Below are 22221 nucleotides of genomic sequence, written 5' to 3' on the forward strand. Positions count from 1 at the left end.
GACCTACATCAACTTCCCTACATTAGGAGTTTACCTGTGTTAACATGGTCAGTCTCTCTAACCACCCTAGGAGTGCAGGACTGTTGTTGGCCTTGTCTTACTGATGGCGAAACTGAGCCACCGAGGGACTATGTAACACTCCCCTTGTTATTCTGATTCTCTGATTCTCGGTATTAGAATCACTGGGGGAGATTTGGAAAAATACCTATACTTGAAACCTGCCTCTGACCAATTAAAGCAGAATCCTGAGGAGAAGGGACTGGGGAATCTAAATTATTTAAAGCTCTCCTTGTGATTCTAATATACAGGCAGGTTTCAGAACAGCTGGTTGATACCTTATGGCTCTCAGTGCTTTAGACTGTTAGGAGGAAAAGACGTCCCAGATGAGATTGTCCCCAGATTTAATGACAGAAACCAAGTAATCCTGAGCTATTGACAGCATCTATCTAGTGGGTGCAGAAGGGAGAAGGGACCAAGAGTTTTTTAGGACAGGCTAAAAAAGCAGCCCTATGCTGAGTGCTTTGCCTGTGTAATCCTGTGCAGCGTTCCACCCAAGCCTTATGCTAGAAAGCGCGGGGAAGTGTTGGCAAATGAGAAACCCTCAGACATGTAAGAATCTGTTGGAAGAGAAGGAACAGAGAAATGTACTCACAAATATGTTTAATGAACAAGCATTCACCAAAGGCCAAAATAACATGGCTCAAAGCGAGGGCTCATAGGTGCTGAGGGAACGGTACCAGCCACGCGGTACAAAGGCAGGAGAATTTCCTGAGGTCGGAGCAATGAGGCTTTGCCACGAGGGCTCTCTGCTTCATCCCAGGGAGTCAACAAACCCAGTTAGTCTCCGTGTCATTTAATTTGAGATACACACAGCTGCTTCCAGGCACCTGTCGGCACAGAGTTAGAGGTGGGATGTGCTAAAGAAATTGTCTTGTGCTCTGTGTTTGGACTTGAGGTCTGTGAATCATCCCTGCTGCTCTCCATTTTCGGGTGTTTATGTGACTGCTCACCGTTCCATTTTATGAAGCACTCGTGTCTTAACACAGCTTTGCTCAGTGGGCTTCTCGGGACATCTTTTTGCCCAGAAACTAGGCAAGTATCAACTTAGTTGGTGCAGTTAATGTCAAAAGCAATCTATCTAAATGCATTTAAAATGAGCTCACTGCACAGAGAGTGTGGTATCTTTAACTAGTTGTCCCGCATGGAGAATGGAGGTCCTTCTCGTATGAGGAGAGCTAATGGATGTGCTTCGTTACCCTGGGGGACTCTGGTCCCCATCACTTGGTAGATGTTAGAGCTAAGAGGAGCCCGAGAAAGCAATGCAGCCCCTGCAGGGGACACTGGGGGACCACTCCGATCTCTCAGGACCCCGCAGCACTCAACTGGAAATTGTCCGAGGTTGGGAGTTGGGGGCATCTATCCATCGTGAAGAGCGTTCAAGCCAGAAGTGATTTGCCATTTGGACTCCTGGCTCCTGGGGATGGGAAAGAAGCCAGCACTTTTAGCAATTCCCTGTATGGAGTCTGCTAGATTGCTGTAGAAATCTTTCTACGTCAGGGGGAAAAGAAATGTTAGTTTATCTAGTATTGCGAGAGACATTTACAAACAACACAGAAATGAGAAGCAGACGTGGGAGCAGGAAAAGAAAGCAGGAGAGCTGTTGCTTGGAGGGGAAATCATGAGAATGTGAGCGACCAGCGTGTGTGAGAATTATTTCTGGAGCACTGATTTATAAGCCACCGTTCTCCCCGCTCGGGGAGCCCCAGGGGCTTGGGAAGGGGATGGGGGAGAGCGGGGGAGGCAGGAGGCCGTTGCGCAAATGCTGATATTATGATGCAGATTGAGGTAATGGTTCTGAGCACTGAAGGCCTTCCCAGCATGAGTCACCATTCATAATTGCTCAGTCATCTCTGTGTCTACACGTACGTTACCTTTCTCCGTCATTTGGGACCACGAGGGCAGAGACTCTGTCATTTTATCTTAAATCCATAAAGTGTACTGGATAACTGTACTTTTGAGGTTGTCGCAGGGGAGATATGTGGGGGACAGGGCTGGCATGGCCGGCCGTGGTTGGGAAGGGATGGGGTTGCAGATGAGGTCCGCCGTCATCCAGTGGCAGGAAGAGACAGAAGGAAGGGTGGTCCGAGCAGTGAGTACAAGGAGAACAGGACTGTGGAGGCAGGAGGGGGACAGCCTGTTTCTGGGACAGTTGGCAGTGCCAGGAGAGGCTTTAGTCTTGAGTCTGAGAGTCGGGAGGTCTTTTCCAGGAGCAGAGCTGTGTTTGGGGAGGTCCTTCTGGCAGTTGTATGGACAGTAGACTGGTGAGCTCTGTCCCTGTCCCAGGAGAGGGACCTGCCGGGTCTGAAAAAGGATTGGGGGAGGGGTTTCTGAGAGGGACTGACCAGTCCTAGGATTCCCCAGTAAGTTGGAGAGAGATAGTGTTCTGGTGTGCTTCCCAGGGCCTGGGATACCGTCCACAGTGGGAGAAAAGGAAGTGGTTTTGGGGAGAGGTTAAAAAGATTGGACTTTGGTTGGGCACCTGCTGTTGTCAGGTGCCAAACGCTCAGGAAGTTCTGGCTGGTTGGCTGATAAGGAGCGTGTGGCATGAGGCAGTAGAAAGGAGTCCAGGAGAGACATGGGTTGGAAGGCAGCCGGCTAGCGGTTTTGATTTCCTGGGCAGCTGAGGATGGTCGTGGGCAGCAGGCGGTGGGGTCGCTGAGCTCCTGACCCTGGAGGTGGACGATGGTGGCAGGAAGCCCGGGCAGGACAGCAGGCTTGCGGATCCAGACAAGCCCAGCTCCGCCCACCACGGGACACCTCCTACCCTGGCTCTCTTCCTTCCCCCTCCCTCTGGAATTCCTTTTCACTTGATCAGATGCAGTGTCTGTTTCTCAGACAAATGAGTAAGATGATGGAAGAGGACTTTTTCTCTTCTCCCTTCTTTCTTTCTTTTTTTTTTTTTTTAACATTTTAATTCATTGGATAAACAATATTGTAACCATATCAAATGCAAACTAAAAGTCTCAAGCTTAATCCTCCATGAACCCAATACCCTAAAGAATCAGTGGTTTTCATTTTCCCTCATTTCTATCCAGGGTTTGCATTTCTGTGCTCACAGAATTCATACGATTTTGATCAGAGGATGGTTACAACTTTGCCCAGATTTTCTCACTTAATATTGGATCATTAGCCATGTCTCATTGCTGTCTTCATAATTGTTGTTGGATGCTGCGGAATGTTCCAGTGAGTGGATGCATCCGTTTTCTCAGCTACCTTTCTGCCCTGGAGCCTTTGGATAGCTCCCCACTTGCAGTGACTTGTGTGAGAGGATGAAACCTGCTCCAGCAAGTGTCATCGTGCACGTAATTTACCTCTGATGTACCGCTCTGATCCTCTGATGTATTGCTCGAAACTGAATTACTAGGAAAGGGGGCTCTTTCTTCTGTCTCCTTCAGGAGAGGAGGGAAGCAACAGAGCCAGGAATTCAGTAGATCCCAGGATGTGATTTATTCCCACCTCCGATATGAGGAGACAAGAGTCTTGAGGACACTGGGGATCTTACAAAACCCACTAGTCTCGAGGGCAGTGTTTCTCAGCCATGCTTCCTTACTGGCCCTTTCTAGACACTTTTCTTAATTACCCACTACATTAAAAACGAAGGAATAAAATTTGGTTGGGTAGGGTTGCACTTTGGAGGGCCACAATGCATGTAATATTTAAGATTTTGAGCCCCTGGAAAACCAGTTTTCACCTCCTTTGGGTGATGTCATCCTTGTTGAGGATGAGTGCTTCCTCAGCAAGGCAGTGAAGAAAATTCTGTCCCTTTCTCTTAGTTCAGACATCAAGACTCAAACATTTACCATTAAGACTCAAACTCCAAAAAATCCTCTGACTCTTTTTGGGAATAAGCAAGGTGGCTCACCAGCCGGGTTTTTGAGGGTGCCTATGGCCCCTGGAGAAATCCTTCCCAGCATTGCAGAGGGCCACGGTGTGGAGGGAACTGTCAAGAAAGAGGAGTCTTCAAATGCCCGTGTTCTCATTCCTGTGCGTGGAAAAGATACTTGTGATACCACAACACCAAGAAGGAAAATGTGACTGGTATAAAAATACTGCAGTGGTGGGTAGAGAATAAAGAGGTGACTCCGATGAGTTATGGCTAAGAATCACCCCATCCTGAGAGGCTGTATCCCTGGCTAAGTGTGCATCCAAGGGAAGATGCTGTTAGTCTTTTTCCAATGTCAAGGTCATGATCCCAGCACAGGGGGCACATTCCTCTGGCAGCTCATCAAAGGGGGAAGGAGGGTAGGCGTTAAATGACAACCGGACTCTGTACTGAATACTTGTGTTGATCACCTAGCTCAGGAGGAGCAGAGTGGCTCTGTGTCTGCAGAACTGGTCCTTGATCTGAACGCAGGACAGTGGGTCACCTGCTGATCAGGATTTGCTGAGGTCCACGCTGCTAGTGGAGCGTGTGTGATCAGCAGGGACTGGTATGAGAGGCCCAAATCAGATGGTGCTTGTGCTATGGCCGTCTACTGGAACAATCCCATGTACAACAGACAAAAGGGGTGGCATTGCTTGTTTCGATTGCTCTTCTGCACCTTCATGGAGAGATAAGAACTCAAGAGTCCGAAGCCCTGGCTCCACCTGGTACCAGCTGGGTGACCCTGGGCAAATCCCTCAATGTCTTTCTGAACCTCAGTCTCCATAGCTGTAGAATGGGGACAGGCCTCATTGCTTGTCTATTTCACTGGTGGTCCTCACGATGAGATTCAGTAGAGAAATAGAACTTACTATGACCGCGATGGTGAACGTTGCTAGTGACATTATCACCATGTCTCTTGTTAAAACTTGGCCTACTCCTATGTGGCTCCACTTCAGCCCCTCGGTATGTATCCCACATGGTGAGAGGTGGGAAGCTACATTAACCTTGCTGGCGTGTGGTTTCTCCAGTGATGGTGGGTTTCTGCCTCTTCCCTCTTTGAACAAGAGTCCTTTATAGTCAGCTTTCTCTTTCTCTCACCTAGATATTATAACACAAAGTGAGTTATCATAAAGCAAAGCATGTTTCCCCCTCCCAGGAGTGGTGAGAGAATAGACCCTGAATGCCTGACCAGGGCTGTGGCTGTAACACCTCGTAGGTGTGTCGTAAAAGCAAAGCACCAGCAGCAAAAGCTCTATTCCTTTAGAGATGCGCACCGAGGCCCGGGGATCGCCCTCCACCCAGCAGTGCAGAATGCTCTGTTACGAAAGGCAAACCAAGTGCAATGTCACTCCACTCCATCAGAAATTCTACGATACCGATTTACCAGTTCCATAGTTTTTTTTTTTTGTTTTTTTTTGCAGTACGCAGGCCTCTCACTGCTGTGGCCTTTCCCGTTGTGGAGCGCAGGCTCCGGACGCGCAGGCTCCGTGGGCGCCCGCCCACCCCCCTGGCTGGAATGTCCTCCCTCGCTGCTTCCACAGCACCCAAGCTTCCCTCCTGGTCTCTAACACCCTGTCAGAAGTTATCTCATGAACACACCTGACTCTGCCATGGGGAAGCGTGGCTAGTCTGGTGCCTGGCAGAGACATCCTTTGAATCACAGCTTCTTTCACTTGGGGATGGCTAAACAGTTTCCCCCAGAAAGTCAAAGCCACTTACCCAGCTCACTCACAGGTACCCGTTCAGAGATGGGAGGCACAGTAGCCTCTGGCGGGGGTGTCTCTGTCCTTTGCCCCAGGGCTCCTGTGATAAGCAGATCCTCTTCCCTTCCTTTAGCAGCTGTCTGACAAGCTCGACTGTCCAAGCAAAATTCAGGAAACCACCCGTATATATTTCACTTTCTCGTAGAAGCCTGCATCCCTCACCCTTTCACCACCCGGCTCCCGTCACCCTGGCCTCCACGCACCCCCTACTTGGCACCAATGAAGTGGTGATGGCACTCCATCTGTTACCTCACTTTGAGTTCCAGGAGGGTGAAGCCGGGTGTGTTCCTTCAGCCTGACATCATAGATTGCTCATTACAGTGTAAGAGAAAAATGATGTTCAGTAATAAATATTTATTTAGGCAAGGGTATAGAGAGAAAAGGCTCAGTCTGTCTAATGAGGGCACAATAAGAAAACAGGAAACCAAAGTGAAAAGGTAATACCTCGTCACCCAGGGAGGTGACACTCCAGCTCAGGGAGGTGAGAAACACAGGCACGAGGTGCTGGAAGACCGGGCAGAGGGGCCGCGAGGAGAACATTCCAGGCAGGGGGATAGCACTGGTGTGCAGGAGGGTGGGCGTGTGCAGGGGGCCGTGGGAGAGGGCTGTCTTCTAGAGAGGTCTGCCCTCCGTGCAGAGTGGCCATCCTTGTGTAGGGCCGTAAACCCATCTTGTTTCTCAGTTGATGAAGGTCGTGAATGAAATGTGCTCCAACATCACCAGGATTTACAACATTGGCAAGAGCCACCAGGGCCTGAAGCTGTACGCCGTGGAGATCTCCGACCACCCTGGGGAGCATGAAGTTGGTGAGGCTGCCCCTCTGTAGTGCTCCTGGCCCTTCGAGTCCGCTGCTTTCTTAAAGAGCGAGGCGATGGTCACCCTGTGAGAACATTCACGAAACAGGGCGGGAGCTGCCCATGCACTCACTCTCACATAGATTCTGCAGATCTTGGTTCTGTGAACCCCTCGTTTTATGATGTGGGCTGTCAAATTGCTTAAGAAATACCCTCCTTTTCTCCAAATGGACCGTATTTAATTCTGTTCCCCATCTCTGAGACCGGTCACGTTAACCAAAGAGGAAAACAGCTGGAGATGGTTAGGACAGAGTTCTTTTCCTGGAGAAAATTCTGGACTCCCTGGTCATTAAGGGCTCTAGTTAGAGGTGGTTCCCTTAATTTTCTTTTAAATTTCCATCCTATTTTCAAGCATTTCCTGTTTTCAGCCATTTCTCATTCAATCACTCCCAAAACTATGTTTTCCTACAAGTCAGTGGGCAGAGGAGAGGCAGTGGGGTCAGAGATTTTTCTTTTTGGTACAATTGTGAGCCCTTTAGAAATCCACTGCAAGTTAAATGCAGAGATTTGTCTGATTCTCTGGACTTCAATGTTCATCGGTACTCCAGGAGTTTCTCTCAGGAGTGCCTTTCAAAGGGTAAGGGCTTTATCTGTGGGTGAAATCACATTTCCGCAAAAGCAGTAGCTTGGCCAGCAAAAGAGGCAGGAGTGCTGTCAGCTCGCGCCCGCACTGACAAACCCGACGGTGAAAAAGCTGAGCTTTGAAGAGAACAAGCTGAAAGACAGGCCCCCTTTACAAAACGGTGTCACTGCTGACTTGCCCTGACACTACTTTCTGCTTGCATTTATTCATCTCTGTGTCTTTATAAAATTGAATACAAAGTTCTTTTAAGAAAAATAATTGCCTCCCCGAAGAGAAAAATAATTGCTCTGGTTCGTGTCTAATTTGTAACTTTTAAACTCGAAACACTGTGTTATTGTATTTGTTCTTGCCAAATAAGGCTAAACATTCCTACCCCGTGGCTGGTATCATTTGAGACTTTTCTACTCATTTTCTTATATATCTGACTATCTGGGAATTAATAAAAATTGTACTGGTATAATTGTGGTTGATTTGAAAGAACAGAGAGGGCTAAAATTGTAAGTTTCTATCGTTCAGAGATTTCTTTCCTAATACAATGTGATGAGGACTGGTTTGTTGGAAGCATCCGATATGATCCTCTATTTTTTCCCATCTTTGAGTAAAGGTGAGCCCGAGTTCCACTACATCGCGGGAGCCCATGGCAACGAGGTGCTGGGCCGGGAGCTGATGCTTCTGCTGATGCAGTTTCTGTGCCAGGAGTACTTGGCCCGGAACTCGCGCATCGTCCGCCTGGTGGAGGAGACCCGGATCCACATCATCCCCTCCCTCAACCCCGACGGCTATGAGAAGGCCTACGAGGGGGTAATGGACCGTCCCTCTCGCCCAGCACAGCAGCTAGCCAGCCCCCTCCCCCCCGCACAATGTGCTGAGCCATGAGTTGATCTGAACTCCACATCACCAGCTTTCTTGTTAAGTGTCTTTCTGCTGAGACAAGGAAACCCGCAAGGCTTATGAAAGATGCACAGCAGTCATTGAGAACTATGGGGAGACGCTAACAGACTGAAGAAAATGAACATGAATAATAATATTGTTATATATACAGTGGGAACAATAGGATAGAATAATAATAACACCTAGCATTGATTGAGCACTTAAGGCACGTTCTAACCTTGATTATTACCTACAATCCTCTCATCAGTTCTCTGAGGACAGTTATTTTTATTATTCTGATATACTGTTTATATGTCATGTTCCAATTATGATATAGAATTTACGTAGGTTAGAGTTATATAGAGAGTTATGTATAGATTACAGTTAGTATAATGTTGTATTGTGTATTCATAATTATATTCACAGTATCTGGGAATAAAATGGAAAACTATACTTAAAACAATGGTACCTAACAAGTGCAAGTTTTACAGTGCAGAGTTTGGGTTGTATTTATTGGTGCAAATGGTTGGGTAGGGATTTGCAGTGCGAAATAGTGAGCCAGAATTGCAGGGAGAAAGCATTAATACGGTGGCGTTTGATTTTTGCACTGACACAGTCTTAGACTCATTACTACTTGGAGTTTCATTCAACCTGTGTTGGAGAGGTGAAGGAAGAGGAGGCAGGGGAGACCCCTTACTTTTCTGAGCGCTGCCATATGGCAGGAATGATTCTGTGCATTCCCTCTCTGGAGTTGCTTGGCTATATTATCCATCACCCACCAAATATTAACAGATTATTAACCAGATAGTCTCCTTTGGATGTCATCTTTGGGTCAGAGGGTGCATGGAGGCTTAGAGACACACCCCAAATGGAGATGGAGATGGAGACGGAGGTGCCTCATGTATGTGAGAGACAGAATGGCCCAGAAGCCTGTGGGTTCCTCATATTCTGAATTTTCTCCCAGGGCTCGGAGCTGGGAGGCTGGTCCCTGGGACGCTGGACCCATGACGGAATTGACATCAACAACAACTTTCCTGACTTAAACACACTGCTCTGGGGGGCAGAGGACCGACAGAACATCCCACGGAAAGTTCCCAATCACTATATTGCAATCCCTGAGTGGTTTCTGTCTGAAAATGCCACGGTGAGTAAAAAGACCCCGTAATCTCTAGAGCAGCGGAGGCCAAAGTTAAACCCACCGGTATTTGCATAGGATATAACATTTAAGAACAAGACAAAATCATTTTTTCCTTTCATGTTTTCTCCAAAAGTAGGGAAGTGTGCTAGATAGTAGCTACCTTTTAAATTGAAATTTGAGGAGATTCTTCCTAGAAGAGAAATCATTTAATTAGATTTCTTTGCGGTGCTTCCCGAAAAAACTTTGCCTGAAGTGTGCGTGTTTGTTACGGTCATTATAACCTTCATCTTTGGCAGTGCAATGAAACTGCAGTGAAATTTGTCCTTAAGACCTCACTGATTACTTGAGATATCTTACTTTTATTTTCACAAGTCCCCATGGATTTATTACATGTGGTGCTGCTTCGGAAAGAAAAATGCAATTGGATGAGAAATGTCTCCCCCAAATTCCTTAGGTCTAGTTTTGCAAAAAAGTATCTCGTGGAAGAAATAATTTTCGCAGAATTTCCCATGCCTTTTATTGCCTCCTCTGCCCACTGTAAACGCTCCTTACCCTTAGTCTTTTGTCCTATATGTCCTTCAAAAGGTCTGCCTTGATTACTATATGAGTGTTAGGTTTGGGTACACCAACAGAAAAAAACCAAAATAACAGCAGCTTAACGAGGTAAAAGGTTTTTTTTTTTTTCTTTTTTCACATAAGAGAACCCTGGAGGCAGATGGTTCAGGGCCAGCCAAATAGAAGCCCATGATCATCAGGAACCCAAAAGTCATCTTTCTGCCTCCAGATGTTGGCAAGTGGACTTTGATTTTCAAGGTCATAATTCAAGATGGCAGTTCCATCTTGTTGCTCCAGCTATCATGTCTTTGAAGGAAAAGGAGAGAAAAGGTTAAAAAAAAAAGTCTTCCTCTCAGATAAGTCAATTAACTTTCTAGGCATTCCTAGAATTCCTGCATAATACTTTTGTTTAAATCTTGCCAGAATTTAGTCAAAACTCGGTATCAACCCACCAAAGGGAAGGCTGGGAAATGCTATATTTTAGGCAAGCACATTGCAAGATCAAAAAAAGCTCCAGCTCACAGCACATGTGGGTACCACTTACTGTAGGTGGGCCAGCGTGGTTGCCTCATTTAGTGATGCACAGGATCGTGTTCTCCAGGACCTCAAGAAGCAAGCAGTCAAATGATGGAGACAGACAGTGGCAATACCATGCGGTTTAGTTAGGATGCCCAAGGGTGCCTTATGGGGATGGAGAAGTAAAGAATTCAGGCCCTCTGGGTCTTCTGAATCCTTTCTCACATTTCCTTATTCCACCCTACATAATCCCTGTTTTTTTCCAAGCTAACATACTAGTGACATCTGGCGAAGCTGAGGATTCAAGTGATGTTATAATTTGGGAACCCTTGGACCAAAATTGGAATATGGTTGCCAGCTTTCTTAGCCTTGAGTCTCTGAGAGATAAGTAATTATTTTAGCACAATTAGAGAAAGTCCTTGGATTTCAGTCTTTGCTTTAAGTCCAGAATTTAGTTTTTTGAGCTTGTTCTTTAAAAACACAGGGAGAATTACACAAACCTGCCATCACCAATACCTTTCTCAGTTATGGACGGGTTAGACAGATAAATCAGCAAAGACAGAGATTTGAATAACAATTAACAGCCTTGACATAGGGATCTGTAAGAGTTCTACAACCAACAAGCAGAGGGTACATATTCTTCTGAGTAATCCTTGGAGAATTTTCAAAAATTGATGGTGTTCTTGTCTGTAAAGGAAATCTCAACAAATTTCAGAAAATAGGAGTCAGGCAGACCATGAGTCTCTCACCACCATACAATTAAACTAGCAGACAGTAATAAGGTTAATGAAAACATCACCATGTATTTAGAAAATGTTAAAAAAAAATTAAAGGGTCAAAGAAAAAGTTCATACTGGCAACTAAAAAATAAATCAAAGATAATGAGAACACTAAATGTCAAAATTTGTGGAGTATAGCAAAAAAATAGTGCTTTCAGGAATTTATACCTTTGAGTGATTATATTCCAAAATAAGAAAAGCTGAACATCAACTAACTTAAGAAGCTAGCAAAAGAATAACAGAAGAAACCCCCCAAATGTAGAAAGACTGTGATTAAAAAGAGCAAAAATCAGTGAAATGATAGAAAAAAAACAAAAGAAATAATTTGTCTGCAGAAAGAAGTATCTGGTAAAATTTAACAATCATTTACAGTGATTTTTCATGGTGAGGAAAATGATTTTAAATGGTATTAATTATAAAAGATTTTAAAATGAATTTTTATTGGAGCATAGTTGCTTTACAGTGTTGTGTTAGTTTCTGCTGTATAGCAAAGTAAATCAGCTATACATATACATACATCCCCTCTTTTTTGGATTTCCATTGAAATCCAAAACAACATTGAAAGCGTTCCCTGTGCTATACAGTATGTTCTCATTAGTCATCTATTTTATACATAGTATCAATAGTGTATATATGTCAATCCCAATCTCCCAATTCATCCCACCCCCCCTCCAGTTCTTATAACTATGCTATAATGCCTCATTAATTTATGGAAACATAGTGGATATAAAGATTCTTATGGAGGTGATTATTCCCTTTCCTGAACCACCATGCCATTTTAGCCATGTCTTCTTTATGAGTTTTTGGCACTTTTAAACTTGTAAAAGAGATATTTATGATTAGTTTTATCTCCCTTGCTAAATGGTAGGCTGCTTGAGGGCACATTATATATTTTTGAAACATTTTTTCTATCCCTAACTGCATCTAATGTACTTACCATGGAATTCAGTAGATATCTAATTTTTTTTAAAGTCTTATAGCATAAAAAAAAATGAACTCAATATCTTTGTAACAATCAAAGTAAGATACATATTTGGTAGAATGTCTTTAGTTCACCTGAGTTCAGTCAGGTACTAGATAGACTGGATACTAATTGAGATTAATCACAAGCAATATATATCCCAACACTAAAAAACAGTAAATATTTGATGAGTGAGTTGACAAATATTTTTTCCCTTACACATATCCCTTTGATATTTGTTCATGTGTATCTGTCTATCCATCTATCATTATTATTTAAAAAAATTTTTTTTATTGTGGTAAAAGTCATATAATATAAAACATCCTTTTTTTTTTTTGCGGTACGCGGCCCTCTCACTGTCGTGGCCTCTCCCGTTGCGGAGCACAGGCTCCAGACGCGCAGGCTCAGCGGCCATGGCTCACGGGCCCAGCCGCTCCGCGGCATGTGAGATCATCCCGGACCGGGGCACGAACCCGTGTCCCCTGCATCGGCAGGTGGACTCTCAACCACTGCGCCACCAGGGAAGCCCTAGTCTCTCTTTTAAAGCCATAAATCATTACCATTATCATATCAAAATAAATCATTTCATAATATTATAAAATATCCAGTCAGTGTTCACATTTCTCCTATAATCATTCTCCGTCTCTCTCTCTCTCTCTCTCTCTCTCTCAGTTTGTTTTAATTGGGATCCAACTAGAGCCCATTCGTTTTGATTGGTTTACTAAGCCTTTCAAGTCTCCTTTAAACTGTACGTTTCTCCTGTATCACTTTCTCCATTTTTTCTTGCAATTTTATTGTTGTTTATCTTGTAACAACTAGGTTATAAACAACTAGATTGTCTTCTAACATTTCCCACTGTCTATGTGCTACTGACTGTATTCTTGTGATGTTATGTAACATATTCCTCTATGTTTCTTGTAAATCGGCAGTGAGATTCAGACCACTAGGCTAGGTAGAACAAGAAGGGGTTGGTAAACTACAGCCCGTGGGCCGTGTCCCACTCAGGCCTGTTTTTGTAAATGGTGTTTTACTGGAACACAGCCATGTTCATTCATCCGCGTATTGTCCGAGGTGCTGCCCTGCTACAATGGCAGAGTTGAGTAGTTGCCACAGGGACTGCATGGCCCTCAAGGCTGAAAATATTTCCTATCTGGCCCTTAATAGAAAAAGTCTGCTGACCCCTGCACTAGAGGCTTGGTCACGTACAGGGTTGATGGTTTTTTTAGGTGTGTGTTCTGTCATCAGGAGACACGTTACGTTTGGTTCTCTGTCTTTGTAACTATTGGTGAGCATTAAGCCATTGACTGAGCCATTAATTCAGTGGAGTTGCAGAATGTTGATACTCTAATTCTGTCATTCCCTCTTTGTGCATTAACTGGAATGTTCCTAGGAAACGAAACTTCTCTGGGTTTCTCTCTTTTTTATCCATTATTTCCACAGTGGCCAGTTTTCCCAGGACAGATTTTGAAACTCTAAATTTTGCTCAGGTGATTCCATAAAATGATTGCTTTTTCAACTGTGTCCCTGTTTGGAAAGCTCGGGAGAGAAAGCACTTTCCCTCTTATTTTATTTCTCAAATGTGTTTAAACTTGGAACGTTCACAGGTGGCAGTGGAGACCAGAGCCGTCATAGCCTGGATGGAAAAGATCCCCTTCGTGCTAGGTGGCAACCTACAGGGTGGGGAGCTGGTGGTGGCCTACCCTTATGACATGGCGAAGTCCACGTGGCAGATGCAGGAGCACACTCCCACGCCTGACGACCACGTGTTCCGCTGGCTGGCCTACGCCTACGCCTCCACTCACCGCCTCATGACGGATGCCAGGAGGAGGGTGTGCCACACGGAAGACTTCCAGAAAGAGGATGGGACTGTCAATGGGGCTTCCTGGCACACTGTGGCTGGAAGTAAGTATGACGGTCCTGCTGTCATCATGCGGCCCGGTGACAATGGACTGGCTGCTGGACCGGGAGGGAGGACCATCTCCTGCCCAGCCTTCTTTTATCATTGTTACCAGCATGATAGCTACTGTAGTTCACCATTTATAAGGTGCCAGAGCTCTCTGTAGACTCCTCTTTCATGCTCACAATAGTCTTTGAGGGGGTGTGGCTTACTCCCTGTTTTATAAATGAAATAACTGGGGCTTGGAGACGGGGAGGGATCCGTCCAAGCTCCCAAGGAGCAGAGCTGGGGTCTCTTTGACTCCGTGGTCTGCTCATAGCCACTGAGCTAGTTGGCTGTTACAGGGTCAGAGATGGTAAACGTTCTGTCAGCCCTTGGAGGAGGCGGGGCGTTGATCCCACGCTCGAGACTTTTTCCACATCTCCTGTTTCCTGGAGGTCTTCCAGCCACATCAGGGCATCTGGCCAAAGTCCCATTATTGTGATTCGGGGAATACGAGGTACTGCTCCCAGCATCCGCTTAGGACACAGAGGCTTCCAGCAGAGACTTTAGGAGTTCCTTTGCAGCAGCCAGATGACCCCGTGGTCCAAGTCTCAGGATAAGCCCTTTGTTTCCTGTGTCAGGGCTGCTCCTGGCCTAGGGCTCCAGAATGAGGATGGCTGAGGATGCCACATTCCCTGAGGTCCCTCTGCGTTGGGATGGTAAGACCCCAAACATAACGTTCATTGCTTCTTGTCTTGACTTTGTGAAGGTTGGTCAAACCGCTGATGAATTTGAAAAATATCCCGTGTCAGATAGATCTGGGATCAAATTCTAGTTCATCACTTAAATGCTGTGTGACTCTGGGCAAGTTACTTTACCTCTCTCTGAACGCCCATATTTTCCATTAGTAAAATGGGCTTGAGGATGGTGATGACGACGATGATGAGGATTACGATGACGATGATCCCTCTGGGACTGTTGTGAGGATGACGTAGATGGTGGATGTGTGTGTTCTATGTCTTGCTTGTCCGAAACACTCAGTTGTAAGTTCCCACCCCCTACCCTCCCCCCTCTTCCAGTAACATACTCACCATGAAACATCTTTTATGAGCATATCCTTAATCTCTATTTTACTGTACTAATTAACTTTAATATTATTTTCCTTTGCTAGAGATTCAGCCTTCACATACCTTAGAGGTATGTGACACTCTGGGGAAAAAAAATTAAAAAGGAGTAGACATATTTGTTCCCATGGCCATTTTTTTTTTTTTTTTTTTTGTTTTTTGGCTAGACCTGTTTGTCAGCATCTTGAAGTGGACTGAGCTGAGTCATGCACCGAGGCCGAAAACCACAGGATATTTTTGAAAGAGTAGAGAAATGAGAGGTAATACTACCATATATGAAGTGTATTATGCCAATATAATCATTCAAAATGTATATTAAAATGTAAAAATAAAGGTGACATCCTACCTCACCTTCTACACTAAAATATATTACCTAAATGTAAACGAAAAAAAAGAAAAAATACAGAGAGAAAAGCCCAAATATTCATAGCAATTACTACTAATGTGCACTGAAGATAGAGTAAAAATACATTTCCATACCTTTTAGTGAAGCACAGTGAATATAAGTTAGATTTATTGGGTAGAGCTCCTAGTTGTTTTTTAAGCAGATATTTAATGAAGACCATGGGAATTTATCTGGATTTTTAAAGTTTGCTGTGTAAATTCAATAAACCATAAAAAGATTTCTTTAGACACAAAGCAAGGATTTTGTGTCTTTTCAAAGCCTAAGAATCTTTAAAGATAGTCTGCAAAAACAAGAAGGAAGTAAAAATGACTATAATAAAGGGATAAAAGGAAATAGAGATGACCCTAAGGATTGTTTCTCATCCTCTCCCAGAGCTCAAGATGATTACTGACCAACCAGAGCGGCTTTTTCCAAATCGTGTTCTGAGAAAACCATAGTGTCTCTTGTTTGGGACAGTGAGAGTAAGTGTGGGAAATGCTGCTTGATTTATCAGTTAGAAGAGTTTCAAAATCTCCAATTGTAATAATGGAGATGTCTATTTCTATTTTCAGTTCTACCCATTTTATGTTTGTGTATTTTGATGCTCTCTTTTTAGGTATATACACATTTAAGTTTGTTATGTCTTCTTAGAGAATTAAACTCTCTATTTACTATCTTTCTTTATTTCTTATGTGTTTCCTTGTAAGGAAGTCTGTTTTGTGTGAAATTTATATACCTACTCCAGCTTTCCATTGATTAAAGTTTGCATAATGTATCTTTTTCTACCCTTTTTACGTGGGCCTCTCACTGCCGTGGCCTCTCCCGTTGTGGAGCACAGGCTCCGGACGCGCAGGCCCAGCGGCCACGGCTCACGGGCCCAGTCGCTCCACAGCACGCGGGATCCCCCCGGACCGGGGCACGAACCCGCGTCCCCCGCATCAGCAAGCGGACTCCCAACCACTGCGCCACCAGGGAAGCCCCCCATGGCCATTTTTAAACACATGCAGAAAGCTTGCCATTTCTTTCTTAGTTAGACACCAAGCAGAGGTGTTTTATTTCTCTCCACCAGGGTTTTGCTCTGTTCAAAGTAAAAAAAAATAAATGCAAATCCCTATCAAGAAAATGTCCTATAGCCAAAAGCATGCTTGCTCTTTCAATTCTAGTCCTAAAAACCTACAATAATCTTTATGTTAAGTATTTGTTTAGGTTTTACGGCTGCTGTGACTAAATTGGGTTCGGACACTGCGGGATTTGTCAGCAGTGGGTCAATAGCAACGTTTTGAAAAGTCGGCTGCCACTTAATGACATCAGCAGCATTTGATTTGTTTCTATCAATTGTATTTTCCATTATTTCGGGGACTTCTGTGGCAGAGCCCTGTGGTGGCTTAAGCCTTTTTAATCATTCTTCCTGCAGGCGGTGTGACGAAGTCTGCAGGTTCATTTCTTTGTAGATTAATGAGATGGGATTTCTAATTTCCTTCCCTCCTCTCCCCACCTCCACTCCTTCTCTCTGTCTGGGTCTAGCGCACTCGTTAGCGGTGCACCGACAGGCCTCAGTTAGTGGGGAGTGGGTAGCTGGGAGCAGGGTCCAGTCTAGCTCAAAAGGCACATCGTTTGCAGTGTGTGTGTTTCAACTCCAAAGGGATGTGAGACCTTCTTTGTGTCGGCTGCTGTCTGGCATCCTCTCCCGCACAAGGAAGGCAGATGTTGTGACAGCATCGGGCCCACAGAGCTTTAAGGGTTGCGTGGCCCTGTGTTCCACACTGAAGCCGTGACAAGAGCAGGATTCCAGGCCCACAGAGAACACAAAGGAAGAAGCCTCAGCCAGGAAGAGCTATCTGGATCACCCTGCACTGCCTGCCCACACGTTTCACTTTTGAAGCCATTTCTTATGGAGGATTCTCAGCTGCATGACATTTGCTGAAGGCCTGGAATTCAGCGGTAATGATAGCCTGGCGCAGGTTTTCCTCCGGTCTCCTGGTGTCTCATTTTGCCAATTCTTCTAGCGCTTCTAGCACTGATTGCAACATGGCAGACCCACTCCAGAGTTTTAAATATCACATTTATTTATTTCAGTACTAACAAGGCCTGGAGGTTGGGATAATGAGAATTGTGTGTGTGTGCGGAGGGGTCCAGCCCTCCCGGGAGGGCCTGTCCATGCTGATCCATGGGTGCTGCCTGAGGTTCCATGCCTCGGGTTCCACTGAATGAGCTGAACTCGCTTTTTTTTTTTTTTTTTTTTTTTCACTGTTGTGGCGTCTCCCATTGCAGAGCACAGGCTCCGGACGCGCAGGCTCAGCGGCCATGGCTCACGGGCCCAGCCGCTCCGCGGCATGTGAGATCATCCCGGACCGGGGCACGAACCCGTGTCCCCTGCATCGGCAGGTGGACTCTCAACCACTGCGCCACCAGGGAAGCCCCCACTTTTTTTTTCTTTAAGATTTTTTTTTGATGTGGACCATTTCTGAAGTCCTCATTGAATTTGTTACAACATTGTTTCTGTTTCATGTTTTGGTTTTCTGGCCGCGAGGCATGTGGGATCCTAGCTCTCCGACCAGGGATCGAACCCGCGCCCCCTGCACCGGCAGGCGGACTCTCAACCACTGCGCCACCGGGGAAGCCCCCACTTTTTTTTTTCTTTAAGATTTTTTTTTGATGTGGACCATTTCTGAAGTCTTCATTGAATTTGTTACAACATTGTTTCTGTTTCATGTTTTGGTTTTCTGGCCGCGAGGCATGTGGGATCCTAGCTCTCCGACCAGGGATCGAACCCGCGCCCCCTGCACCGGCAGGCGGACTCTCAACCACTGCGCCACCGGGGAAGCCCTGACCTGGCATTTTTGACCAACCTTCTTCAGCCAGACAAGGCCCTGTGAGGGATTTTTCCATTAACTTGACACCGTCCCACTCCTTTTATCTCACTGCTGTCACTGTCCTTATTTGATCACAGATGTGATCAAAGGCCCATGGCTGGTGACCTGTGAATGGTTCGAATCTGGAATCTGGTAGAGAGAATGGCTGTGTATTTTGTACCCTTTTGTCTGTGACTTTATCAGTTAGGCAGCAGATCAATACAGAATTGATCTTGACACCCAAAGCTGTGATTTTTAAACAGACATTTATACTGAGAGATGTATCACTGAACGCTCTGAGGAAGGAGGGAAGAGAGGACGGGTGAGTACCGAGGCTGAAGTGCAGGAGGACCTGCTTTTTGTCTCTGGTCAACAGAGAGACCAGCCCAGCCAACCTCCTCTCTCTGTGGCCTTGACCCTCAGAAGCCAGGGCGGGCTTGTTGGTGGCGCCTTCTGCTGGGGGAGTCCTCTTGGCCCTCACACATAACATAGCAGCACTGTGTTCTTGCTATTTCAAATGGTTTCCAAAAATAAAATGTTGGGAAGAGAGCCACTGGACTTTATGCCGTCTGACATTCATTTATGCATTTTGGGTACTGTCGTGGGGTGAATGGGACCCCCAAGATACACGTCTACTTCCTAATCTTTGGAAGCTGTGAGTGTGACCTTATTTGGAAAACGGGTCTTTGTAGGTGTCATTAAGATAAGGGTTTCAAGATGAGGTCATCTTGAGTTACCCAGATGGGCCCTAAAATCAGTGACAAATGTCCTTATGAGGGACAGAAGAGGAGAAGACACACACTGAGGAGACGGCCCTGTAAAGACAGAGGCAGAGATGGGAGTGATGCAGCCACAAGCCAAGGAGTGCCAGGGGCCACCAGGAACTGAAAGAAACAAGGAAGAGCCTTTGGAGGGGGTGTGGCCTTGCCAACACCTTGATTTTGGACTCCTGGCCTCTAGAACTATGAGAGGATAATTTTCTGTTGTTTTAGACCACCCAGTTGGTGGTCCTTTGTAACAGCAGCCCTAAGAAATTAATACAGGGACCAAGTCCTGTTGTAGCCGTGTCAGGATGCACGAGACTGTCTGCTTTCCAGCTGGGTGGTGAGGACATTTGCCCTTCAGTCCCCCAGCAGTGACAAGCAAGGGCTGGGCAGACATTACACACACCTGGGTTCAAACCCTCACTGTCCAGACGCACGATTCTGGATACATTCCGTAATGCAGTCCTTAACCATTCTCCGCCTCAATTCTCTTATTTGTAAAACTGGGCTATGCTACCTACCTCTCTGCTGGATTTGTGATGGAGACTAAATGAGCTTGGATGCAGAGCGCTAAGGACGGCTTCTGGCTTATGTAAAACACTCGGTAAATGGTGGGATGGATAGTTATGTTTATGAATTAGAATAGACAGCTGCAGTTTTCATTCTACAGTTATAGAGCTGTAGCTGAGAGCGGCATAACTATTGAGCTAAATTTAATTAAGCACTAAAAATCCATACTATTAATTAATGATACCTTTCAAAAAATATAAAACAACAAAAAGAAAACAAAAGAGAGGGACTTCCCTGGTGGCACAGTGGTTAAGAATCCACCTGCCAATGCAGGGGACATGGGTTTGAGCCCTGGTCCGGGAAGATCCCACGTGCCGCAGAGCAACTAAGCCCGCGAGCACAACTACTGAAGCCTGCGTGCCGCAACTACTGAAGCCCTCACACCTGGAGCCCGTGCTCCGCAACAAGAGAAGCCACTGCGATGAGAAGCCTGCGCACCGCAACGAAGAATAGCCCCCACTCACTGCAACTAGAGAAAGCCCGCACACAGCAACAAGGACCCAACACTGCCAGTAAATAAATAAATAAATTTTAAAAAAAAGAAAAAAACTTTTTAAAGAAAAAAGAATTTTTATCCTAAAAATAGTATTAAACTGAGTTTAATAAAATGAAAATAATTTTATCTAAAAAGCATTTCAGTCCTCCTTTTGTCAAAGATGTCCTACATATGCCTGTCTTCCCCATGGACTGTTCCGGCTGCATCTTCTATCTCAACCCCCCATTCTGTCCCCCATCAGTTGCTCTAATTAATTTTTTGTGTAGAGTAGATACTTGATACCTCCTTGTTCAAATGAAGTCCTCTGAATCACATTCTTGAACATTCTCGCTGTCTCCCAGGGCCACTTTGAGCACTGTTCAGTTAAAACGTTGTCTGGTTGGCTTGGCAGGTCTCAACGATTTCAGCTACCTTCACACAAACTGCTTCGAGCTGTCCATCTATGTGGGCTGTGATAAATATCCGCATGAGAGCGAGCTGCCTGAGGAGTGGGAGAATAATCGGGAATCCTTAATTGTGTTCATGGAGCAGGTATGACATGGGCACACGACTGTGATGGGATGTAGCTAGGGGATGAAGCCCCTGAGATGGTCAAAAGCCTGAGATCAAATTAGCGCTTCCTACGGTGGCCATCACCCTGGGCTAGCGACTACAGTGTCAGAAGGAACTGTTGTCTGTGAGCTCTAAGTCAATGTCATTTGCTCCCACTGGTTCATGGTAAGTGAGACTTCTTCCAGGGTTCTAGGATGCTGCTCCGTGGGGAAGGGGTGGTTGTCCAGCCAGCATACTCAGGCCCCTTGTATTAGTCTGCTAGGGCTGCGTAACAAAATATGCAGGCTGGGGAACTTAAGCAACAGAAATTATGGTTCTCGAGGCTAGAAGTGCAAAATTAAAGTGTCAGCAGGTTGGTTTCATCCTGCAGCCTCTCTCCTTGGCTTGCAGACAGCCACCTCCTCACTGTGTCTGCACATGGTTTTACTTAGTGTGCATACACTCCTGGTGTCCCTGCGTGTCCAAATGACCTCTTCTTACAAGGACACCAGTCAGATTATAAGGTCCACTCTTAGGGCTTCATCAGCTCTTTAAAGATGCTATCTCCAAATACAGTCACATTCTAATATACTGGGGGTAAGGACTTCAACATATGGATTTGTGGGGGACACAGTTCAGCGCATAACAGCTCGGAGGCTGAGGAGTCACTGCTGCAGGTGTCGGGTGTCACCTGGGAACAGTTCCAACAAGCGCCTGCTGAGCTTCTGCTTGTAGCTGGTGAGGAAGTCGTGCCATGTATGCTAGGACCCTCGCACGCCTTCTTTTCCTCCTGCTCTCAAGGATACGCCTGTCTTGTAGCATTGAGCAAACCGGCTCTAGTTTGGTACTAAAACTAACCAAATAACATCCATGCCCCTACAAGGAATAGACTCACAGGAACCAGAGAAATAAAAAGAATGTGGAACTTCATATGACTACCATGACTCACATTCATTAGGAAGTAAGATGCTGAGACTGTATTGGGAGGTTGCCCTTCTTCCATGGGTTCTCATAGGTGAGTCAGAAGAGGCATTCAGCCAAGGGCTTGCGCTGCCAGCTTCCTGGTACCTGCACCTCCCCATGGTGGCAGAGGTTGGCACTGCGATTTAGCATCCAAGTCTGATCCATGAGGATCCTGAGAGGGTCAGTGCAGCCCACAGCCCACAACCCACTTTCCTGGCACAGAAGGGTGTGAACCCGTTCTGCCCTCCTGGGAAGCCATGAGCACACTCTCCATCCCCACCCTGGAATTTTGTAAGGGAAGGCTCTTTTTTCATTTCATATATGAACAAAGAGAGAGAAGGCCTTAGTCATTCTAACGTAATGATCCCAGTTTAGCCGAAGAGCCTCCTATGCATAAAATGCCCAGGCATAGCAATATGTATAAAGAATGTCACTGGAAATGATGGTATGTCATCTTGGATCTTCGGATGGGGGAACCTGAGGCACGAGGTTCAGAGTTGGTGTGTGTCATGTGACACAGCTCATCAGTGGAAGGGCCCTGAGGATGAACTGTACTTTACAGGGATGCTTTTGAGTCTTTTCTCTCCTCTTTGACTCTTTTTTTTTTTTTTTTTTTTTTTTTTTTTTTTTTGGGGGGCGGGGGAGCCTCTCACTGTTGTGGCCTCTCCCGTTGTGGAGCACAGGCTCCGGATGCGCAGGCTCAGCAGCCATGG

The 22221-nt window shown here is 45.6% G+C and overlaps 1 protein-coding gene across 2 annotated transcripts in view; it reads left to right on the top strand.

The window, feature by feature from the left end:
* CPXM2 (carboxypeptidase X, M14 family member 2) overlaps positions 1-22221 on the top strand; it is a 133250-nt gene that overhangs the window by 103828 nt on the left and 7201 nt on the right. For both annotated transcript variants that reach the window (XM_007468736.1, XM_007468737.1), the window contains exons 8-12: positions 6371-6494; positions 7730-7926; positions 8960-9139; positions 13549-13846; positions 20406-20545. In XM_007468736.1, coding sequence (XP_007468798.1) covers positions 6371-6494; positions 7730-7926; positions 8960-9139; positions 13549-13846; positions 20406-20545 — 939 coding nt within the window. The remainder of the gene's footprint in view (positions 1-6370; positions 6495-7729; positions 7927-8959; positions 9140-13548; positions 13847-20405; positions 20546-22221) is intronic.

The sequence above is a fragment of the Lipotes vexillifer genome, unplaced genomic scaffold, assembly GCF_000442215.2.
Source record: "Lipotes vexillifer unplaced genomic scaffold, Lipotes_vexillifer_v1.1 scaffold741, whole genome shotgun sequence".
In the NCBI taxonomy this organism is placed as follows: domain Eukaryota; kingdom Metazoa; phylum Chordata; class Mammalia; order Artiodactyla; family Lipotidae; genus Lipotes; species Lipotes vexillifer.